The sequence below is a fragment of the Hyperolius riggenbachi genome, chromosome 6, assembly GCF_040937935.1.
Source record: "Hyperolius riggenbachi isolate aHypRig1 chromosome 6, aHypRig1.pri, whole genome shotgun sequence".
In the NCBI taxonomy this organism is placed as follows: Eukaryota; Metazoa; Chordata; class Amphibia; order Anura; family Hyperoliidae; genus Hyperolius; species Hyperolius riggenbachi.
In genome coordinates this window covers 385,101,455-385,126,640 of record NC_090651.1, presented here as the reverse complement: position 1 = coordinate 385,126,640, position 25,186 = coordinate 385,101,455, and the positions used below count along the sequence as shown (strand labels likewise).

Below are 25,186 nucleotides of genomic sequence, written 5' to 3'. Positions count from 1 at the left end.
GTGAGGAGGTGTCAGCCTCATGGGAGGGACAATGACAAACAAATGTGAGGTGTCCTCCTTGTGGGAGGGACAATGACAAACAAATGTGAGGAGGTGTCCTCCTTGTGGGAGGGACAATGACAAACAAATGTGAGGAGGTGTTATCCTTGTGGGAGGGACAATGACAAACAAATGTGAGGGGGTGTTATCATTGTGGGAGGGACAATGACAAACAAATGTGAGGAGGTGTCAGCCTCATGGGAGGGACAATGACAAACGTGAGGAGGTGTCCTCCTTGTGGGAGGGACAATGACAAACAAATGTGAGGAGGTGTCCTCCTTGTGGGAGGGACAATGACAAACAAATGTGAGGGGGTGTTATCCTTGTGGGAGGGACAATGACAAACAAATGTGAGGAGGTGTCCTCCTTGTGGGAGGGACAATGACAAACGTGAGGAGGTGTCCTCCTTGTGGGAGGGACAATGACAAACAAATGTGAGGAGGTGTCCTCCTTGTGGGAGGGACAATGACAAACAAATGTGAGGGGGTGTTATCCTTGTGGGAGGGACAATGACAAACAAATGTGAGGAGGTGTCCTCCTTGTGGGAGGGACAATGACAAACGTGAGGAGGTGTCCTCCTTGTGTGAGGGACAATGACAAACAAATGTGAGGAGGTGTCCTCCTTGTGGGAGGGACAATGACAAACAAATGTGAGGAGGTGTCATCCTCGTGGGAGGGAAAATGACAAACAAATGTGAGGAGGTGTCCTCCTTGTGGGAGGGACAATGACAAATACATGTGACGAGGTGTCCGCCTCATGGGAGGGACAATGACAAATAGGTACATGTGTTGAGGTGTCATCCTCGTGGGAGGGACAATGACAAACAAACAAATGTAAGGACATAACATCCTTGTTGGAAGGAAAGAGGGACAGAGACGCAAAGCAGCAATAATATGTAGAAGGGACAGGTATACCAACCAAAAGGGGGGGGGGGGGGGGGGGGGAAATCAGGGGCAATGTCTAAGGTGAGGACCATTTTATCATTGTGGGAAGGGCAGAGGCACAAACTAGAGTGAGGGCATGGCATTCTTGTGAATTGGGATTCAACCTGCCATTAACTGCCCAGTCATATCCATAATCCTCTAATATCCATTTTGGGAGGGGTTGGCCTTTAAAGTGACACTGGAGCGAAAGAAAAAAAATTCTGATGTAATGAATTGCATGTGTAGCACAGATAATGAATACAACATTAGCAGCAAAGAAAAGAGTCTTACATATTTATTTTCAGTTGTATAGCTGTTTTTTTGTTTTGTAACATAGCATCATTCTGTCATATTTGCAATTACAAGCCACAGTCTGTATTTTAATCTATGAAACAGAACAGACCAGAAATAATGACCATTTAAACTGCAGTAAAACCTTATCTGAAGCTGTGCCTCACTGTTTCTTTGATGTATCAGTGCTTCAGAAAACAGCACTGTAGCCGACCCAAGTTTGATTGAAGAGCTCAGAGAAGCTCTTTAGCAAAAATAACAACTGACGTTTCTTAACTCTTCCTGTACTGGAAACAATATGAGACTTGTGTCTCTGCTGCTAATGTTTGATTTCTTAGCTGTACTACAGATACAAATCATTACATCATAATTTTATTTTCACTTCAGATTTTCTTTAAGAGCTTTATTGTGTCAATATGTTACATTTTCACAGAACACAACCCCCTAAAATGAATGCTGAACAGTTCATGGTGAATTGACTTCATGCTTTCTTGCGCTCAAAGCTCACGCGTTTCGCCTCTCAGCACCAACATGCAATTGTCAGGACTTGACAGGTGATACACTATGCTAGCTCTCCAAGCCACGGATCAAAGGCTGATCCTTCTATAGGACAAAATAAGATCATTAAGTGAGGGCAGCAGATGTAATAGCTGACTGTAAGGCACATCTTTACAGGCCGCGAAAGCGCGACGCACCTCAGTAATTAGGTAATTGCCCCGCCAGATGCACCGCGCGCTTTGAAAAACTCGCCACTGTCGCTGTTCACTGAAGCGAACGCAACAGCATCGGGTTTTTTCTAATGTAGTTTTCAGATGTAACATGAAAGAGATCAGCCTAAAGTAATTAATCTTATCAGCGTTTGTCAGAGCTGGGAGAAAAAAATCATGTTTCCATATGTAATTCTAATTATACCCGTACACTGAACGCCTATATGTGCTGTTTACACAACAGGGATTTGCTTCACAGCTGAGAATGCTCCTGAGGAGGGGCGGAGAGGACTGGCGGTACTTAGCTCGCTGTTACCTCAGCCCGTCATCTGAGACGGGTAACAGCCACCCAAAACTGACTCCTTATCTCCCGCTTGCTGGTGCAAAACAGACGTTTGCCTTCTTAAAACAGAAGGTATTTGCTGGAGTGAGCTCTGAGGTTCCCATAATGCATCACTGCTGAATATGCAAATCATCTTTGTTGTCCTTGTAAGCTAGCCACACCTACAGAGCCGCTGGAATACAATGGTGTGTCAGCTTGTTAATTGTACAGAGCCATAATAATCCAACATGCATATAGACTGTTTCAGACTGGTAGGTCCTCATCATTGCATTCCAGCGGTTCTGGAGGTGCGGTTCTGGAACAACAAATACTGATTTGCATATTCATCAGGGATGCCTTGTGGGAGATATCATATGCCTGAATTATCGCAAATACCTTCTGTTTTAAGGAACATTTCTGTTTTGCAGTATTTTAGTAAGAGGGCTTTTTGGTCTACTGTAGCCCCTTACACACTGCTGGGAGTTCTGGTTCACCAGGAGCTTGCTGGGCAATCTGGAACTCTTGCTGGTACAAGGCAGACTTCCGGCCACCCCAAATGGATTTATTGTAAACAGGAGGTGGCTGTGAATTCTAATTCACTCTCTGATAATCTTGCAGCTCCTCTACACCTAAATATACAGCACGTCTCAAGTAAAAAAAAAAAACAACACAGAATATACCATGAGTTGTGACCGATATGCAATTAGGATCCCCCAGCATAAATAGTCAGATTACTCCTCAGTATACTAGTATAGGTAGCCAGATGACACACACCCAGTACAGATTGGCAGATGTTCCCCAGTATAGGTAGTCTGACAACCCTCCCCCACTACAGGTAGCCACATGTCGTGCCCCCACCCCCCAATGGAGACTCGATTCCTTGAGGACCAGCTCGGGCCCAGTGCTAAACAGATGAGCCGCTGTTATGGAGGAGGGACTATTGTATGACGCATGACTGAGTGGCGCATGACGGAGTGGTTATCAGACGGAGAGATAAGGGGGGGGGGACAAGGCGGGGCTCAGGCCTTGAACAGGCATCTCTGTTGCTAAAGATGCGGGGTGCAATTAGAGTTGAGATTTCAGCATTGGGCTGACAGTAGGAGCGAGTTACTGTGGTTTCCCGCCTTCCGTTGTCACCAGCAGAACTACATTCTGACATCAGCAGCTGGGGGTCAGTGCGGAGAGCTGGGCCTCAGCAGATATCAGTCAGTGCTATGCATCATGGGAAGAGTAGTTCTGTCTCCATCAGGCAGAGGTAGCCCCTCCCAGTGGCATTGCTGTTAGGACAGTGCAGTGTCATTTTTATTTATTTTTTTAAAACGTAAACCTAATCAGGAATGTCTATGGGAGAATTTTTCACAGTGCAGAGTTCCTCTTTAATCCCCAAGACATATTACTGTGCCAGCAGTTCTTTATTCCATCGACCAGCCCATGGTAAGGATCTTACAAGGAGCTCGCAGAACCCCCAATGACCTCCACATGCTGTGCATCAATCCCAATAAGTCATAATCACTGGCCGGACTTCTGCTGACAGTTAATATATCCAATTATCTGTGGTTCACAGCATCTGCGTATCACTAATACCCCATAACTGTGACCCCCTAACAACTGCCCTGCCTTACACACTGTATCAGCGTGACCCCCATTGACTGCTGATAATCCTCAGTAATCTGTCTGCAGACCCCCTTATACCTCCATACAAAGCTTCATAATTCCCGCTGACCTCTCCTGCCCCCTCCCCGACCTTCAGAGGTATTGACGTCTCATTGTGTCATCTCAGGAGATTGGCTGCGTAATAATTATACAGCCCGTGTGTCTGATTCCCTCATTCATGTTACCAGGCAGTATTATGTGGTCTGCTTCCAAGCACACGGCAGAACTTTCTGGAGTATCTGTCTGTTGTGTGTCTGTCCCGTACAGAGAGTGCAGCGAGGGTGACCAGGATTACCGTGTAACACCTATCAGCAGATGCAGTCTTCTTTATTTCGCAAAGTTAGGATGTCTGACTGCATAAAAAGATATTGTAAAGAGGCCCTGTTGGGACATAAAGGAAAATGCAGTAAATGATTTAGGATACCCACTTTTACATTAAATATCCCAGTTTCAGCATCAGAAACACTTCTTTTAGCTAGATATTGCTGTATATTGGTATGTAGCTCCCACTGAAGCTTAGCCTAGGCTGTTTATTATGCAGAATTATGACACCTCCCCCCCCCCCCCAAAGCATTCTGGGACACTAGCTATGTTTTTGTTCTGGCTTTAGAACTCTCAGTATTGCACATTCTGCAGAGGTCACCTGCCAGTAAATCAGAGTGAGGAAAGATTGGACAAACACTGACTAAATAATTTATAAATGAATATTGTAATAAAAATAATTGCTATTTTGGTTACAGTTCTTCTTTAATAATATAGCAAATAACTGTAGTTACACTCGTAAGTACAGTTACCCGTTGGACCCCGGTAAAGTGCAGAAAATCAGTAAATTGATCCTCAGGACTAAGCTGTCTGGGCAGAGAGATTTGGCCCCCCAGACCGGTGTCCGCCGCTTCCCGCCTCCCATTTTACCACACACACTGAGCTTTGTGAATTGCAATGATAAGTGATGATGTCATTTCCTGTCTACTATAAGGAACAGGAAGTAGAACAGGTGACATCCGGGGGCAGAGCTTCCATCACATCGGTCTGTGGTGATGACTCCTCACGCTCACATTAAACCCCACCTCAAGCAGCTGAGGCCTTGCCTGTCACTACAGGACAAGTTAAGTTTAGCATTGGGTACAGGCAATCGTGAGACAATTTGTATATATTGCAGCCCCTGTATGGCAGCCTAGATGTCACTCTCACCTTAGGTTAACTTTAAGGTATAAGAGCACTGACACAACATTTGAGTAAAACACGAACACTGGGATTAAAGAGAAGAGTGGATAAATGAACCTTCTATTGACCTCAATGGACATTGTCAGCAGGAGCCAGTGACAGTCCCTCCAGTTTAATTTGTCTTGAGTAATGTGGCCCGTAGGCCGTAGTAGAGCTGCCGCTCCACTGTTACATGGAGGAGGCGTGTCCATTCTCCACTTCCCTTGCTCGAGCCAGTGGTACCATTCCCCCAGGTCATGTGACTCTGCCGCTGACCCCGCCTAGAGATTATTGTAGCGGGAGAATTGGCAGCTCCAGTCCCCATCTTGAGTGAGGGAGAATTCTCCTGAAATAGAGATTAATTTGGAGAGACGTGAGCCTGTTTTATGTGTCATTTAAAGTGCTTATTATTCCTGGAGAGGTCGGTCTCCCGGGAACTACACAGAATGCCAGGACAATGGCTCCGTCATGGCCTGATTCAGGGGAAATTAGCCTGGCTGCTTGTGCAACTGAATAATAATGAGGCTGGATAATAAAACACACATTTGGAGAATGTTTTTCATACCTCCGTTATAAGAAAAGAACAGAAGATTATAAAATAAGCAGCACTGCACTTCAAATATACAAATCTCCCTCACTGGAATAGTAAAAACTCGGCCTTCTAAGGGACTGATTTCTGTCCTAATCCTACCATAGTCATAGTCTAATGTCCTACCATATTATTATCTATTTATATAGCACTGACATCTTCTGCAGCACTTTACAGAGTACATAGTCATGTCACTGACTGTCCTCAGAGGAGCTCACACTCTAATCCTACCATAGTCATAGTCTAATGTCCTACCGTATTATTATTATTATGTATTTATATAGCACTGACATCTTCTGCAGCACATTACAGAGAACATAGTCATGTCACTGGCTATCCTCAGAGGAGCTCACACTCTAATCCTACCATAGTCATAGTCTAATGTCCTACCATATTATTATTATGTATTTATATAGCACTGACAGCTTCTGCAGCACATTACAGAGTACATAGTCATGTCACTGACTGTCCTCAGAGGAGCTCACACTCTAATCCTACCATAGTCATAGTGTAATGTCCTACCATATTATTATTATGTATTTATATAGCACTGACATCTCCTGCAGCACATTACAGAGTACATAGTCATGTCACTGACTGTCCTCAGAGTAGCTCGTAATCTAACCCTACCATAGTCATAGTCTAATGTCCTACCATATTGTTATTATGTATTTATATAGCACTGACATCTTCTGCAGCACATTACAGAGTACATAGTCATGCCACTGACTGTCCCTCAGAGGAGCTCACACTCTAATCCTGCCATAGTCATAGTCTAATGTCCTACCATATTATTATTATGTATTTATATAGCACTGACATCTCCTGCAGCACATTACAGAGCACATAGTCATGTCACTGACTGTCCTCAGAGGAGCTCACACTCTAATCCTGCCATAGTCATAGCCTAATGTCCTACCATATTATTATTATGGATTTATATAGCACTGACACCTTCTGCAGCACATTACAGAGTACATAGTCATGTCACTGACTGTCCTCAGAGGAGCTCACAATCTAATCCTACCATAGTCATAGTCTAATGTCCTACCATATTATTATTATTATGTATTTATATAGCACTGACATCTCCTGCAGCACTGTACAGTGTACATAGTCATGTCACTGACTGTCCTCAGAGGAGCTCACAATCTAATCCTCCCATAGTCATAGTCTAATGTCCTACCATATTATTATGTATTTATATAGCACTGACATCTTCTGCAGCACTGTACAGAAAACATAGTCATGTCACTGACTGTCCTCAGAGGAGCTCACACTCTAATCCTACGATAGTCATAGCCTAATGTCTTACCATATTATTATTATGTATTTATATAGCACTGACACCTTCTGCAGCACATTACAGAGTACATAGTCATGTCACTGACTGTCCTCAGAGGAGCTCACAATCTAATCCTACCATAGTCATAGTCTAATGTCCTACCATATTATTATTATGTATTTATATAGCACTGACATCTCCTGCAGCACTGTACAGTGTACATAGTCATGTCACTGACTGTCCTCAGAGGAGCTCACAATCTAATCCTACCATAGTCATAGTCTAATGTCCTACCATATTATTATTATGTATTTATATAGCAATAACATTTTCTGCAGCACTGTACAGAGTACATAGTCAGGTCACTGACTGTCCTCAGAGGAGCTCACACTCTAATCCTACCATAGTCATAGTCTAATGTCCTCCCATATTATTATTATGTATTTATATAGCACTGACATCTTCTGCAGCACATTACAGAGTACATAGTCATGTCACTGACTGTCCTCAGAGGAGCTCACACTCTAATCCTACCATAGTCATAGTCTAATGTCCTCCCATATTATTATTATGTATTTATATAGCACTGACATCTTCTGCAGCACATTACAGAGTACATAGTCATGTCACTGACTGTCCTCAGAGGAGCTCATGCTCTAATCCTACTATAGTCATAGTCTAATGTCCTGCCATATTATCATTATGTATTTATATAGCACTGACATCTTCTGCAGCACATTACAGAGTACATAGTCATGTCACTGACTGTCCTCAGAGGATCTCACACTCTAATCCTACCATAGTCATAGTCTAATGTCCTACCATAGTATTATTATGTATTTATATAGCACTGACACCTTCTGCAGCACATTACAGAGTACATAGTCATGTCACTGACTGTCCTCAGAGGAGCTCACAATCTAATCCTACCACCGTCATAGTCTAATGTCCTACCATATTATTATTATGTATTTATATAGCAATAACATTTTCTGCAGCACTGTACAGAGTACATAGTCAGGTCACTGACTGTCCTCAGAGGAGCTCACACTCTAATCCTACCATAGTCATAGTCTAATGTCCTACCATATTATTATGTATTTATATAGCCCTGACATCTTCTGCAGCACATTACAGAGTACATAGTCATGTCACTGACTGTCCTCAGAGGAGCTCACACTCTAATCCTACCATAGTCATAGTCTAATGTCCTACCATATTATTATTATGTATTTATATAGCACTGACATCTTCTACAGCACTTTACAGAGTACATAGTCATGTCACTGACTGTCCGCAGAGGAGCTCACAATCTAATCCTACCATAGTCCTAGTCTAATGTCCTACCATATTATTATTATGTATTTATATAGCACTGACATTCTGCAGCACATTACATAGTCATGTCACTGACTGTTCTCAGAGGAGCTCACAATCTAATTCTACCATAGTCCTAGTCTAATGTCCTACCATATTATTATTATGTATTTATATAGCACAGACATCTTCTGCAGCACATTACAGAGTACATAGTCAGTCACTGACTCTCCCCAGAGGAGCTCACAATCTAATCCTACCATAGTAATAGTCTAATGTCCTACCATATTATTATTATTATTATTATTATTATTTTTATTAATATGTATTTATATAGCACTGACATCTCCTGCAGCACATTACAGAGTACATAGCCATGTCACTGACTGTCCTCAGAGGAGCTCACAATCTAATCCTACCGTAGTCATAGTCTAATGTCCTACCATATTATTATTATGTATTTATATAGCACTGCCATCCTCTGCAGCACATTACAGAGTACATAGTCATGTCACTGACTGTCCTCAGAGGAGCTCACACTCTAATCCTACCATAGTCATAGTCTAATGTCCTACCATATTATTATTATGTATTTATATAGCACTGACATCTTCTGCAGCACATTACAGAGTACATAGTCATGTCGCTGACTGTCCTCAGAGGTGCTCACAATCGAATTCTACCATAGTCATAGTCTAATGTCCTACCATATTATTATTATTATGTATTTAAATAGCACTGACATCTCCTGCAGCACATTACAGAGTACATAGTCATGTCACTGACTGTCCCCAGAGGAGGTTACATCACAACACCTGGTATCTGCACTTGTTATGTGGAATTATTCTTGCCCTGTGAAACAGAAAACATTCATGTATTTCAGTGAAAAGCCATTGAATAGAGGTCACTGTGGAGCAGCTTAGGGCCCGTTCACACTTAAAATCGCAGAACGCCGGTGATTGCCGCCGGCGTTTTGCGGGAGTGATTTTCCCGCGATTAGCGCTGAAAAAAATCACTGGACACTGCGGCGGTTTTGGAGCGATCGCGATTAGCGTGCTATGCACGCTAATCACGATCGCTAATCGCGGAACGCTCATCGCCGGCAAACCGCTGCATGCAGTGCGGTTGCGGTTATCGCTAACCGCAACCGCGGCAGTGAGAACACTGCCACTCGCTACATTGTGTAGCGGTTCTTGCAGAACCGCTAATTGCCGTGAGCGGGAATCGCGCGATTCCCGCTCAGGTGTGAACAGGCCCTTAGGGTAGTTGTATATGCAATGTATAAACATGCTGAAGAAGAAACATTGTAACCTACACCGTTATAATAGAAGCACCATTATAAAGCGTCAGGGAGAGCTTTGTTGGTTCTTTGTGGTAATAAACGGAGGACTATAAAGACAATAGTAGCTAAACATGGCAAACACTTGTGAATTGCGGCCTTAAAACACAACCTTGAGATTCTATAGCTACATCTAGTGAAACAGAAGTCCTATAGTAAACAAAAGACAGAAATGAAGCTTGTGTAGAAGAAAACATTTCAGCAAACTCCTTCAGAACAAGGGGGAAAGGTTGACATCTTGAGCAGTAAGCTTTTACAGTTTCTTTACACTTTCCTTCTTTTCAACCATATCTGTACTTTCCATGCAAAGGGCAGATCTATAACGGCTGTAAGGAGGAGAACATGACGTTGGCTCTTGTTCAGTGTAGGACAAATATTTCTTGTTCTGTACAGAACTTGATATCTGTATTTATGTGAAGGACATGATATCGGCATTTCTTTATGTATGAGGACATAATTTCTGTATTGCTTCTGTGGGGGACATGATTTCTGCATTGCTTCTGTGGGGGACATGATTTCTGCATCGCTTCTGTGGGGGACATGATTTCTGGATTGCTTCTGTGGGGGACATGATTTCTGCGTTGCTTCTGTGGGGGACATGATTTCTGCGTTGCTTCTGTGGGGGACATGATTTCTGCATTGGTTCTGTGGGGGACATGATTTCTGCGTTGCTTCTGTGGGCGACATGATTTCTGCGTTGCTTCTGTGGGCGACATGATTTCTGCGTTGCTTCTGTGGGAGACGATTTCTGCGTTGCTTCTGTGGGGGACATGATTTCTGCATTGGTTCTGTGGGAGACATGATTTCTGCATTGGTTCTGTGGGAGACATGATTTCTGCATTGCTTCTGTGGGGGACATGATTTCTGCATTGCTTCTGTGGGGGACATGATTTCTGCATTGGTTCTGTGGGGGACATGATTTCTGCATTGGTTCTGTGGGGGACATGATTTCTGCATTGCTTCTGTGGGGGACATGATTTCTGCATTGCTTCTGTGGGGGACATGATTTCTGCATTGCTTCTGTGGGGGACATGATTTCTGCATTGCTTCTGTGGGGGACATGATTTCTGCATTGCTTCTGTGGGGGACATTGTATCTGCTCTTGCTATTAGAGATGATTAATGATATGCAATTTTTTTTCGGGTTCATGCAATTTTTATGTAAATGTTATGCAAGTATATGAAGTTTGAAAATGCACCAGTCAAGTTAAACGTGGGTGGGACTTGTTCGGTCTATTTTCCAGCTGCATATATTTTCATAAAAAATTGCATATAAGTGATCATCCATACTTGATATGTGTCAGGACATGATATCTGCTCTTGTTATGTGTAAGGACGTGATATCTGCTCTTGTTATGTGTAAGGACGTGATATCTGTACTTGTTATGTGTAAGGACATGATATCTGCTCTTGTTTTGTGTAAGGACGTGATATCTGCACTTATGTGTAAGGATGTGATATCTGCACTTGTTATGTGTAAGGACGTGATATCTGCTCTTGTTATGTGTAAGGGTGTGATATCTGCTCTTGTTATGTGTAAGGACGTGATATCTGCACTTATGTGTAAGGATGTGATATCTGCACTTGTTATGTGTAAGGACGTGATATCTGCTCTTGTTATGTGTAAGGGTGTGATATCTGCTCTTGTTATGTGTAAGGACGTGATATCTGCACTTATGTGTAAGGATGTGATATCTGCACTTGTTATGTGTAAGGACGTCATATCTGCTCTTGTTATGTGTAAGGGTGTGATATCTGCTCGTTATGTGTAAGGACATGATATCTGCACTTGTTATGTGTCAGGACGTGATATCTGCTCTTGTTATGTGTAAGGACATGATATCTGTACTTATGTGTAAGGACATGATATCTGCTCTTGTTATGTGTAAGGACATGATATCTGCTCTTGCTATGTGTAAGGACATGATATCTGCTCTTGTTATGTGTAAGGACATGATATCTGCACTTGTTATGTGTAAGGACATGATATCTGCACTTGTTATGTGTAAGGACATGATATCTGCTCTTGTTATGTGTAAGGACATGATATCTGCACTTGTTATGTGTCAGGACGTGATATCTGTACTTGTTATGTGTAAGGACGTGATATCTGCACTTGTAATATGTAAGGACTTGATATCTGCATGTATGTGGCATGATATCTGACACAATGTCCAAACATATTATGTAGTTTTTCATACTTTATAGATTTTTTTTATATAAATAAATACTATGGGCATAGTGTAAATATGTGCAACCATCAAAAGTTGTCTCCATTTTCCCCCAACAGTCTCTAGAATAATGTGAAGATCATTTGTTGGGAAAGTTTGAGGACCTCCGTTGTCTGGAGTGTAGCACCACTCAGTGCAATGAGTCTATGGGTGATATCGCCCTACATGTGCTTATAGTGCGTACTTCGAGTCTACAGTATAAGGCATCTCTACATATAGTTAAATTAAGATGGTTGTCTGGTTCCCCTGCTTCTCTCAAAGCCACTACTTTTTACTTTAAAGTGGACCTGAACTCTTGCACAGGAAAACATAAAGAAATGCGCCATGCAGTGTCAGACTGGGAGGTGGAAAATCTGAGGAAATCCACCTGCTGTCCAAGCAGCAGTAACCCTGTGTGATCACTCCCAATAGAAACCTGCAGCAAGTCCTCACTCTGAGGAAATCCTCCTGCTGGCCAAGCAGCAGTAACCTGTGTTATCACTCCCAATAGGAACCTGCAGCAAGTCCTCACTGTGAGGAAATCCACCTGCTGGCCAAGCAGCAGTAACCCTGTGTTATCACTCCCAATAGAGACCTGCAGCAAGTCCTCACTGTGAGGAAATCCTCCTGCTGGCCAAGCAGCAGTAACCCTGTGTTATCACTCCCAATAGAGACCTGCAGCAAGTCCTCACTGTGAGGAAATCCCCCTGCTGGCCAAGCAGCAGTAACCCTGTGTTATCACTCCCAATAGGAACCTGCAGCAAGTCATCACTCTGAGGAAATCCACCTGCTGGCCAAGCAGCAGTAACCCTGTGTTATCGCTCCCAATAGAGACCTGCAGCAAGTCCTCACTGTGAGGAAATCCACCTGCTGGCCAAGCATTAGTAACCCTGTGTTATCACTCCCAATAGAAACCTGCAGCAAGTCCTCACTGTGAGGAAATCCACCTGCTGGCCAAGCAGCAGTAACCCTGTGTTATCACTCCCAATAGGAACCTGCAACAAGTCCTCACTGTGAGGAAATCCACCTGCTGGTCAAGCAGCAGTAACCCTGTGTTATCACTCCCAATAGGAACCTGCAGCAAGTCCTCACTGTGAGGAAATCCACCTGCTGGCCAAGCAGCAGTAACCCTGTGTTATCACCCCCAATAGAAACCTGCAGCACGTCCTCACTGTGAAGAAATCCACCTGCAGGCCAAGCAGCAGTAACCCTGTGTTATCACTCCCAATAGGAACCTGCAGCAAGTCTTCACTGTGAGGAAATCCACCTGCTGGCCAAGCAGCAGTAACCCTGTGTTATCACTCCCAATAGAAACTTGCAGCAAGTCCTTACTGTGAGGAAATCCACCTGCTGGCCAAGCAGCAGTAACCCTGTGTTATCTCTCCCAATAGAAACCTGCAGCAAGTCCTCACTGTGAGGAAATCCACCTGCTGGCCAAGCAGCAGTAACCCTGTGTTATCCCTCCCAATAGGGACCTGCAGCAAGTCCTCACTGTGAGGAAATCCACCTGCTGGCCAAGCAGCAGTAACCCTGTGTTATCACTCCCAATAGAGAACTGCAGCAAGTCGAGATGCTAGCATAATATTGCCCCTGTTTAACTCTCTAGTAAGGCCACATCTGGAATATGGAATTCAGTTCTGGGCACCACATTACAAAAAAGATATTGCAGTTTTAGAGCAGGTGCAGAGAGGTGCAACAAAATTGATGCGTGGGATGGAAGGTCTCACTTATCGAGAAAGGTTAGATAAACTGGGTTTATTTAGTCTAGAGAAAAGACGCCTTAGAGGGGATCTAATTAACATGTATAAATACATCAGAGGGCAATATAATACCTTGGCGGATGAGCTTTTTGTCCCTAGGCCTTCTCAAAGGACTAGAGGACATGATCTGCGCATGGAGGAAAAACGTTTTAGCCATTTATTTAGGAAAGGGTTCTTTACAGTTAGAGTGATTAAGATGTGGAATGCATTGCCACAGGAAGTCGTTATGGCAAACTCTATACCTGCATTTAAAGGGGGCTTAGATGCTTTCCTTGCGTTGAAAGACATCCATGGCTACAATTACTAGGTAATGCCTAATGATGTTGATCCAGGGATTTTATCTGATTGCCATCTGGAGTCGGGAAGGAATTTTTCCCTTTAGGGGCTAATTGGACCATGCCTTGTAAGGGTTTTTTCGCCTTCCTCTGGATCAACAGGGATATGTGAGGGAGCAGGCTGGTGTTGTACTTTATACTGGTTGAACTCGATGGACGTATGTCTTTTTTCAACCAAAATAACTATGTAACTATGTAAGTCCTCACTGTGAGGAAATCCACCTGCTGACCAAGCAGCAGTAACCCTGTGTTATCACTCCCAATAGAAACCTGCAGCAAGTCCTCAATGTGAGGAAATCCTCCTGCTGGCCAAACACACCCATGATCTAAAACTCAGAAGTAATGGCTGCCACCTGTATAACCCTAGTAATGAAAAGAGAAGGGTGAAAAGCATGCACCTAAATGCTCATAGGCTTGAAGGAGTGTTTATTTATCTTTGTATGTGTCAGAGTGGTGCAACTAAATATTTTGAATTTAAAAAAAAAATGTTTGGTTTGGGTTTTTGCCTTCCCCGTTGATCCAGAGGAAGGAAAAAAAAAACCTTACAGGGCATGGTCCAATTAGCCCCAAAAGCTCAAGACCATGACAGGGTCACTTTAAAGCTGCAAGCTTGCTATGATTAGGTTGCCACAGCCACCCTGTGCCGCTGTGACCCTTGCGAGAGACAGAGCTGTGCTTAGAGAGCGTTGTGCTGAAAGGTATCTGCATTTTACCATGAAGCACATCAGCGCATGGAGCACTCGGCCACCGGCTGGGGGGACAAATTGCCTTTGTAGTGCCTCAGCTTGCTAGCAATGCTCCAGACACCGCTCTGTGCTATCTGGCTACGTGAGCAGACTGCGGATCGTCGCTGTGTACAATTAGCATTATGTAAATACACAGGAATGGATCCTGAGAGACTCGCAGAGGTGGTTATACATTACAATACATTTGTCTGCCGCGCTGTGTGTGTATCCGCGCACCTCTCCCCTCCCCCACTTCGATTGTGACCGCTTTTTCTTCTGCTGAGGAAATTGTACATTTTTATTGACTATATTCATGTTCACAGATAGTCATGTGCCTGACATTAAATTAACATTTTAACGGGTGACATTAGAAGTAGGGGTATCGCCAGGGTCCAGCGTTACCATAGCAACGGCAATGTCACATCTATAAAAGATTGAGGTTAAAGAGGTTTGTACCCTTATAAACGTCCCATTCATTGCACGTATTAGCATCGGTACTTAGTTTAATTACGGTTCACCTGTAATTGAGTGTCCAGCATAATAATGAGGGGGGGGGGGGGGGGGGAGCGATGCTGCTTTTTGTTCCTCCAGTGGTGGCGCGCTGGGTATGTCTTAGAAGTGTTGTGTTTATATGTTTCTATGACAACACTAGGAGGTTTGGCTATGGTAGAGCTGGGTGTATCTGAGAAGTGGTGTGTTTATATGTTTCCATGACAACACTAGGAGGTTTGGCTATGGAAGAGCTGGGTATATCTGAGAAGTGGTGTGTTTATATATTTCCATGACAACACTAGGAGGTTTGGCTATGGAAGAGCTGGGTGTATCTGAGAAGTGGTGTGTTTATATGTTTCCATGACAACACTAGGAGGTTTGGCTATGGAAGAGCTGGGTGTGTCCTCATCTCAGAAACCCCCTATTACTGGAACAGGCATGGAGAGACTTATCCTAGCAGGGTTTCTTGACTAGGGATGGTCGGAAATGCATATTTCTGATTCCGACGCAATTCCCGACAAATATTATTCCAATCTCCGCTGAATTACACAGAAATCTGATTTTCCAACTTACGATTTCTGCAAGTTTTTTTTGTTTTTTTTGCTATTTTGTTCATAAAGTTAGGTAATTTAAAAAAAACTTAAGTTATATGTGAAATTGGCTATATTTTGCAGAATCTGCTGCATTTTGTGTATATACACCACGATGCGTACAACCGCGATACATATCCAAATCCTCTAATTGGCCTAAAAACTATGAGTTTAACCGCAGTACACATCTGAATCCTCTGATTGGCCCAATATGATTGGCCTAATTTTTCTGCGGTACTCTGATGACCACAGTACAATACCTCATTCTCTGATTGGCCCAATACTTCCAAGTCTTGTGATTGGCCTAAACTTTTCAAGTCTCAGTAATGCGATATTCCTCAGAATTCCAATTTCCACAGTGGAAAACTGATTTCCTTTCGGAAACGCGGTCATCGGAATTCCATGATATTCAGAAGCTCATCTCTATTTTTGACTTACTGAACTTTTTGTACTCTCTTGACATAACAAGAAAAGTTGTGTCGGTGATACCTTTATTGACTAACTGTCCAGGATTTCCCTGCAAGCTTTCAAAGCTTTGTTTATTCTTCAGGCATCATACGGAGTTGTTTAGGTATCACTTAAACAACTTTTGTTGTTATGTCTTTGAAATCTTTCCATGACTAACACCGGACCACACACAACGTATCCTCTTGTGAAACTTTTGTCAGCTGCCAAGCTGATCTTCCAACCTCAGATTTGTGATTGCCTCTCCTCCACCTCCGGGAATTTCATTTTTATTTTAGTTACTAGCGAAATATGTTAGAACACTTTCAGAGACTTGTATGGCTGCCCATGTCCACACTGTAGAGAACCTTCAGAGACATGTATGGCTGTCCATGTCCACACTGTAGAGGACCTTCAGAGACATGTATGGCTGTCCATGTCCACACTGTAGAGGTCTCACCTCACTTCCAGACTTTGGGACCTCCAGTAGCTTATATATAATTGGGGGGGGGGGGGTGATCAGGAGGGAAATGAAAGGTGTGTGTAGACTTCCTTCCTACCACCCTCCATGGACATCCTGCGTGTTGGAGCCACAGAACATTGACCACCTGGAATTGGGAGCTCAGTCATACTGAATGGAGGAATGGTGACTGGCAGCTCAGCCACACCCCCTCCCAGAATGCCACTGGAGAGGAGGGAGGAGAGACAGATCAGTGGGCAGTATGGGGCACATGACTCATCAAGAGGATATTTATAGTATCTAATTCTTTTTTTCTCATTAATCATTTTTCACGTCTTTAAGAGTTGATGGTCTGTTTTGATCGATGAGAAATGACAGGTAATCCGGATAATGTGAAGCATATTTGTAACCCCTGGAAGGGTTTTCTGCCTGCACGGTTTGGAATGTCTCCTCCATTGTACAACCCTCATCCTGATTTTTGTTTCTCTTGCAGTTTCCCCGACAGCCAGAATTCATCCCTCTCAGAACTTTGTGAGGGAAGGAGACCTGCTCACGTTGAAGTGCGAGGTCACTGGGAACCCCAGGTAAGGTCCTTCCACTGCTCGAAACTGCCCAGTTACTTTATGTATTCTTGCCATCTGATGAATTAAAGGACTTCTCCCTTGCTTATGACCGCTCAGCCTTTGTCCACAACACCGGCATTAAAGAGTATGGATGGTTTTTCCAAGACTTTCTAGCATTACTCCCCTTCCTCCATCAGCAGATAGAACTCGGAGTGGACTCACCTAGAGGCTGCCTTGGGATACGCCCTCTGGAAAGGGGCTATTGTCAGGCGCCAATTATGCCTTAGCAGCTTCAGCGGAACTCTGAGGGAGAGGGAAGTTATGGGCAGCCTCCAAGTGAGAGTACATACGCACATCCAATTTTGATTAGCCATATCACTGACCAATTTTACCACCTCCATGTAGTATGAGGGCTAGCGGACTGTGACTACTATGAACATATTGAGAATTCTTGGCAGATAGATGGTTTGATAGATCATTTCCGACATGTCCAATCTGATTTTGGTTGTTTTTCTGATCGATTTCTCATAGAAGTGAATAGAAATCGATTGGGAAAATGATCGGAAAAACAATCGGACAGTAAATCTGCTGAAAAATCTCATTGTGTATTCCCAGCATAAGATCCCATACTACGGAAGTATTAATTCATTAGCAACTTAAATACTTAAATAAAGTTATCTCCTTTAAGATAAATGAGCTGCTTTTGTCAGTCGGCAGAACTCGCTGTGCTGTAAATTCTTGGAATGATTTGATCTCTCTCTACTAGCAGAAAATATAGAAACTGAAAGCAGAAGTCCTCTGTTATTGTCACATACTGCCCTCTAGTGACAAGTGGCCAGAAATACACATTGCAGCAGTGCTAATTAGAAGCAGGGAAATGTAACAAATAAGAAATTTAAAAAAAATGTGATCAAATAAATTGGCCTTGAGAACTTGCAAGCCTCTAAATAAATTGGCTGCTAAAGGGGTAAAATTGGCCAATCATTTGCCACTCAAAATTATATGTATGTACAAGGATCAAGCTTGGTACACACCTTCATATTGGATTAGCCAACCACTGACCAATGTTACCACCTCTATGTAGTTTGAGAGTTTACCTACAGAATCTGCTCATAGCATTCAAACTTTTAATTCATACTACATGAAAGTGATAAAATTGACCAATCGTTAAGCAATCAAAATTGGATGTATGTACAGGGCTCGAGTCTGCACTCAATATTTATCTTCTGCTGCATTTGTCCAGTCACAGATGTTTTCTTTGCTGTTAGGCTGGGTACACTTAAGTGGCCAACCTTTTGGGCAAAAAAACAAAAAAAATCAATACACACATATACAATGCCTTCTCTGACCGATCCTGTAGACATCAGTTAGTTGCTTGCAACCTGTGTAGGCCTGATTGGTATTCGCCAGCGTATTCCATCGCAAACCAAATGATCGTGTTCTCTTCCAATATCCTCCCTTCTCTTTAGACAGGTCCTTCACCAATCGGGAGTGAATATTGGCTAGTGTATCTCTCCCCACCCCCTGTCTTTGCTAGAATCGGGCCCCAGGTTTCCCTTGAACTCGGTGCAGGGATGTTATTCATTGATAGGGAATTGACAGTACGTGTCCTTGAGGATATCCGTTACGCCAGGCCTGTGTGTCGGTGGGCGAGGACGCCTGACGAGGAAATAAATTTCCCCGCTTTCTTTCCCGCCTTTCAGCAGCTAATAGGACATTAAGGGAATTCCGGAACCTTTCCAAAATCACCGAGCGTTTCCGCGCAGCTCGTGACATGCCTGGGCAAACGCCTCCCCTCCCCTCCTGGAAGCCAGGAAGATTTCACCGTGAAATACGGGCCGTGCGGGAGCTCCAGCCGTGTGCCGCCTGCAAGCTGGGGGGGGGGGGGGGGTTTGAGGAAATAAATACCCTTTTTTTTGGCGGTGAAGGTGCTGAGCTCTCCTCCATATAAATCGTCCCCGCAGTTTCTCTGCAGCCTCTGCGCGGACATATAAACCCCACAGACATCCCGATGACGCGCGGGCAGAACATAAAACGTGGTTTAATACGACCGGCACAGGCCATATATCTCGTTCTGCAGCGGCAGCGCGGGGAAAGAGCAGACATACGGCCTCCCACTGCAGCCCTGAGCACCGGCAGGAATCCTAATCAGCCAGGCCCAGCAGAAGAGCTGAGCAGGAGAGCGAAACACCGAGGAAGATGGCTGGGCTGGGGCAGCGGGTGCCGAATGTAGGTCTAAGCAAATACTCTGCTAATGGCAGATTTATCAGGTCCCTAAAGCTCTGTCCAGGTATGACATCATCACTAAGCGATCCTGTGCGTGACATCATCTTCTGGCGCTTATGCAGGTGGATAGACCACTGTGACGACGCAGTGATTAGCCTTAAGCTGGCCATATATCTAGCCATTTTATGGTCATCCGATTCAGTCATTTTATCAAATGGAATAAAAATCGGTGATGCAACATGTCCTTCTAATCGATGAATCGATCAATTTTGTCCTACAATCGGTCCAATGCATCCAGTTGAGTATGCTGGAAATTCTCCGTCGAATGTGCTTGATCTGACCCCAGGCCTGGATTTACATCAGAGGAGCCTATAGGCACAGATGTCCTGGCACCCTAGACTCCGCCCTCCATGCATGCAGGGCCTGATTTACATCACAGGAGCCTATAGGCACAGATGTCCTGGCTCCCTAGACTCCGCCCTCCATGCATGCAGGCCCAGATTTACATCACAGGAGCCTATAGGCACAGATGTCCTGGCACCCTAGACTCCGCCCTCCATGCATGCAGGCCCAGATTTACATCACAGGAGCCTATAGGCACAGATGTCCTGGCTCCCTAGACTCCGCCCTCCATGCATGCAGGCCCAGATTTACATCACAGGAGCCTATAGGCACAGATGTCCTGGCACCCTAGACTCCGCCCTCCATGCATGCAGGCCCAGATTTACATCACAGGAGCCTATAGGCACAGATGTCCTGGCACCCTAGACTCTGCCCTCCATGCATGCAGGGCCTGATTTACATCACAGGAGCCTATAGGCACAGATGTCCTGGCACCCTAGACTCCGCCCTCCATGCATGCAGGCCCTGATTTACATCACAGGAGCTTATAGGCACAGATGTCCTGGCAGCCTAGACTCCGCCCTCCATGCATGCAGGCCTAGAGTTACATCACAGGAGCCTATAGGCACAGATGTCCTGGCACCCTAGACTCCGCCCTCCATGCATCAGGCCCTGATTTACATCACAGGAGCCTATAGGCACAGATGTCCTGGCACCCTAGACTCCGCCCTCCATGCATGCAGGCCCTGATTTACATCACAGGAGCTTATAGGCACAGATGTCCTGGCAGCCTAGACTCCGCCCTCCATGCATGCAGGCCTAGAGTTACATCACAGGAGCCTATAGGCACAGATGTCCTGGCACCCTAGACTCCGCCCTCCATGCATCAGGCCCTGATTTACATCACAGGAGCCTATAGGCACAGATGTCCTGGCACCCTAGACTCCGCCCTCCATGCATGCAGGCCCGGATTTACATCACAAGAGCCTATAGGCACAGATGTCCTGGCACCCTAGACTCCGCCCTCCATGCATGCAGGCCAGGATTTACATCACAGGAGCCTATAGGCACAGATGTCCCAGCACCCTAGACTCCACCCTCCATGCATGCAGGCCCAGATTTACATCACAGGAGCCTATAGGCACAGATGTCCCAGCACCCTAGACTCCGCCCTCCATGCATGCAGGCCCAGATTTACATCACAGGAGCCTATAGGCACAGATGTCCCAGCACCCTAGACTCCGCCCTCCATGCATGCAGGCCTGGATTTACATCACAGGAGCCTATAGGCACAGATGTCCCAGCTCCCTAGACTCCGCCCTCCATGCATGCAGGCCTGGATTTACATCACAGGAGCCTATAGGCACAGATGTCCCAGCACCCTAGACTCCACCCTCCATGCATGCAGGCCCAGATTTACATCACAGGAGCCTATAGGCACAGATGTCCCAGCACCCTAGACTCCGCCCTCCATGCATGCAGGCCCAGATTTACATCACAGGAGCTTATAGGCACAGATGTCCTGGCACCCTAGACTCCGCCCTCCATGCATGCAGGCCTGGATTTACATCACAGGAGCCTATAGGCACAGATGTCCCAGCACCCTAGACTCCGCCCTCCATGCATGCAGGCCCAGATTTACATCACAGGAGCCTATAGGCACAGATGTCCTGGCACCCTAGACTCCGCCCTCCATGCATGCAGGCATGGATTTACATCACAGGAGCCTATAGGCACAGATGTCCCAGCACCCTAGACTCCGCCCTCCATGCATGCAGGCCCAGATTTACATCACAGGAGCCTATAGGCACAGATGTCCTGGCACCCTAGACTCCGCCCTCCATGCATGCAGGCCTGGATTTACATCACAGGAGCCTATAGGCACAGATGTCCTGGCACCCTAGACTCCGCCCTCCATGCATGCAGGCCCAGATTTACATCAGAGGAGATTATAGGCACAGATTACGCCCTCTATGAACCTACAAACTCCCACCGAACACCACCACAAGTGTGCTGGCTGTCCGAGCTCTTACTTCTCCCTTACTTCCCTTCCCCAGTGTAGGTAGCAAGAGGTGCCCTCAAGGAACCTCAGTATTAAGTAGCTTGAGGTGCCCCAGGCTGAAGGGAGATCTGGTCAGTGGAATGCTGGGAGCTGGGCTGAGTAACCTCTCATTTACACTCTCATTAGGTCTCTGCATAGGGAAGGAGGGAGAGAGGAGAGGGTATTGAGCCGCCTTTCCATCATCAGGCGCCTGTAGACACCAGCCTACAGTGCCTTTTGGTATATCCTGCCCTGTCCAGTGTGCGGCAGTAGAGGGCTTCCATGATGACGACAGAGGAACGTGATGGAACCACGCCCGTTGTCCCCCCAAGTGTAAAATCTCCCTCCCAACCCCGGGTGCCCATGCTGTGAAAATCCTAACTTGTCCCACTGGGGCATCTCTCGGCATCCTCCACTGTCACCCCCATTACCTGACGTTATCAGGGGTGACAGCGCATGATGCTGGCAGTCGCATCAGCGAGACGGGTGGGAATGTTAATTCTAAGATGAGCAGGAAACGGACACCCTCCTCACGGCTCGGACCCTTACTCACGGCTTGGACCCTTACTCACGGCTTGGACCCTTACTCACGGCTTGGACCTTACTCACGGCTTGGACCTTACTCACGGCTTGGACCTTACTCACGGCTTGGACCCTTACTCACGGCTTGGACCCTTACTCACGGCTTGGACCTTACTCACGGCTTGGACCTTACTCACGGCTTGGACCTTACTCACGGCTTGGACCCTTACTCACGGCTTGGACCCTTACTCACGGCTTGGACCTTACTCACGGCTTGGACCTTACTCACGGCTTGGACCTTACTCACGGCTTGGACCTTACTCATGGCTTGGACCTTACTCACAAGTTGTACTTCCCACTGGGAGACCTCCTCTCATCTTGGAGGGAAAAAACTTTAAAGTGGACCCAAAATAAAAATACAAGATTTCAGAAATGAAATTTATTCTCTAAATTATAATAATAAATAGCAGCCTTTTTCAGCTGCATGATGACAAATATAAAATATTTTACATTTATTGGAGGAACCCCTCCCTTCCTTTCATATTGCCGGGACAGAATCCGGCAGACTGGTGGAGGAGATAAAAAACAAAAACAAAACACAGGCTGCTACTGATGATGTCACAGGGGAGGTTATCTCAGCTTGTGTGAGATTTCACATAGACCACGCCCCTGTGAGGGAGGGGAGCTGATGACAAACACACCCATGATCTAAAACCTCCTACTAAGCTCAGAAGTAATGGCTGCCACCTGTATAACCCTAGTTATGAAAAGAGAAGGGTGGAAAGCATGCACTGAAATGCTCATAGGCTTGAAGGAGTGTTTATTTATCTTTGTAGGTGTCAGAGAGGTGCAACTAAATATTTTGAATTAAAAAAATGTTTGGTTTGGGTCCGCTTTAAGTGGCTATAGCAGCCAATCATTCTATTGGTTGTCTGCATTTTGTCCCTTCAGATTTCTGTTATTTTTTTTTCTTACTTCAGTCTAATTTTGCTTTGCTTAAGTTGCATTTATGTTACGCTTGTTGTAAATTGTAATTACGCTTTGTTCTCGCCATTAAAGCTGGAGTTTTGCATGCAATATGCATCACAAACATAATTATAAACTGGAAAAAAAATCTGCTCGTACAATGGAAAATGCTGAGGTGGTGCTTCTGCTACCAGCACGTAACAGTCGTATGAAGTAAAATCCTGTCAGGCTACTGAATATGCATGCCGGTCTCCGGAGACTCGCGTTCCTCTCACACAACCATGAAATATTTCCAGATTCCCTTCTGTTCCTGGGATCGTCTCAGTGGGAACGCCGTAACCAGGGGAGTGCCTGACCACTCTTCCGTTACACACACAAACCTTCCTCAAGCTGTGCTTCCTACGCCAATCAAAACCCTTCCCTCATTCTGCCCATCAAAATGGCTGCCTCAGGATTCAGTCAGAGTGGCTGCCTCATGCACCAATCAGATTGATCAGTGTAAAGGTGCACATTAATGGTATAATTTTTTTCACCAAATGTGATCTTTCGATGCGATTTTAATAATCGATTTGTATAAAAAATGTGCAGTTTATTAACCACTTCAGCCTTCAGTCGTTTTCACTTTATGCATCCGAGCAATGTTCACCTCCCATTCATTAGCCTATAACTTTATCACTACTTATCACAATGAACTGATCTATATCTTGTTTTTTCCACCACCAATTAGGCTTTCTTTGGGTGGTACATTTTGCTAAGAGCCACTTTACTGTAAATGCATTTTAACACCAAGAATAAGAAAAAAAAATGAAAAAATTCATTGTCAGTTACATTATAGTTTTAAAATAATACATGCCTCCATAATTAAAACTCACGTATTGCATTTGCCGATTTGTCCCGGTTATTACACCATTTAAATGATGTCCCTATCACAATGTATGGCGAGAATATTTTGTTTCGAAATAGAAGTGCATTTTTTCCGTTTTGCATCCATCACTATTTACAAGCTTATAATTAAAAAAAAAAAAAAATGTTCGCTGTCATTGGGTAGCGGGGTAAGGGAGGGCGGGGATAAGAAAAATGTATTTAAAAAATAGTAAAATTTATTGAAAAAAAAAACCTAAATAAATTTAAAAAAAATAAAAACAAACATCCCTGCAGCAATCAGACCCCACCAACAGAAAGCTCTGTTGGTGGGAAGAAAAGGGGGGAATCACTTCTGTGCTGAGTTGTGCGGACCTGCAGCAAGCGCTTAAAGCTGCAGTGGCATAAATTGTAAAAAATAGTCTGGTCAATAGGGGGGTGTAACCCTATGGTGCTGAACAGGTTAATGGTCGGTTTCCACTAGCCGCCGCGTGCTGCTATGAGACGCGCAATGGCATTTCCTGGTCTGCGGGGATGCAGACGTATCCCAGATTCGCTGCCTCCCACACAGAAACGGATGGCAATGTTGGGCAAATCGCTAGCGCAAGCAAATTCGGCCGGTGGCGCCATTATTTCCTATGACAGAGATTCCCCACGTGATTTGCCTGTGAGGAAACTCTGCTGATTCGGCCCGCTTTCCACGCTAGAGGAAACAGGCCCTAAAGCTCTGCTCGAGGTAAATAGACCAATAAAAAATGTCTGTCCCCCATTCCTTGAAGAGATGAAAAGGTACATTATAGATACTCCTGGTGGTCTGATCTGAATGATAGTTATAATTAGACTTTGAGGCAAACTTAAAAGGAATATCCGCATATCTTGAACAAATTAGCTTGCTTTCATATTTTAATTTTTTTTTCCAATTACTTTCCCTCACACCTACATAAGCTGTAGCACACGCCTCCTCCTTTTTCATTGGTTGGC

The 25,186-nt window shown here is 44.7% G+C and overlaps 1 protein-coding gene across 2 annotated transcripts in view; it reads left to right on the top strand.

Moving 5' to 3' along the window:
- Window positions 1–25,186, top strand: part of CADM4 (cell adhesion molecule 4) — a 671,473-nt gene that overhangs the window by 598,483 nt on the left and 47,804 nt on the right. For both annotated transcript variants that reach the window (XM_068241989.1, XM_068241990.1), the window contains exon 6: window positions 17,178–17,268. In XM_068241989.1, coding sequence (XP_068098090.1) covers window positions 17,178–17,268 — 91 coding nt within the window. The remainder of the gene's footprint in view (window positions 1–17,177; window positions 17,269–25,186) is intronic.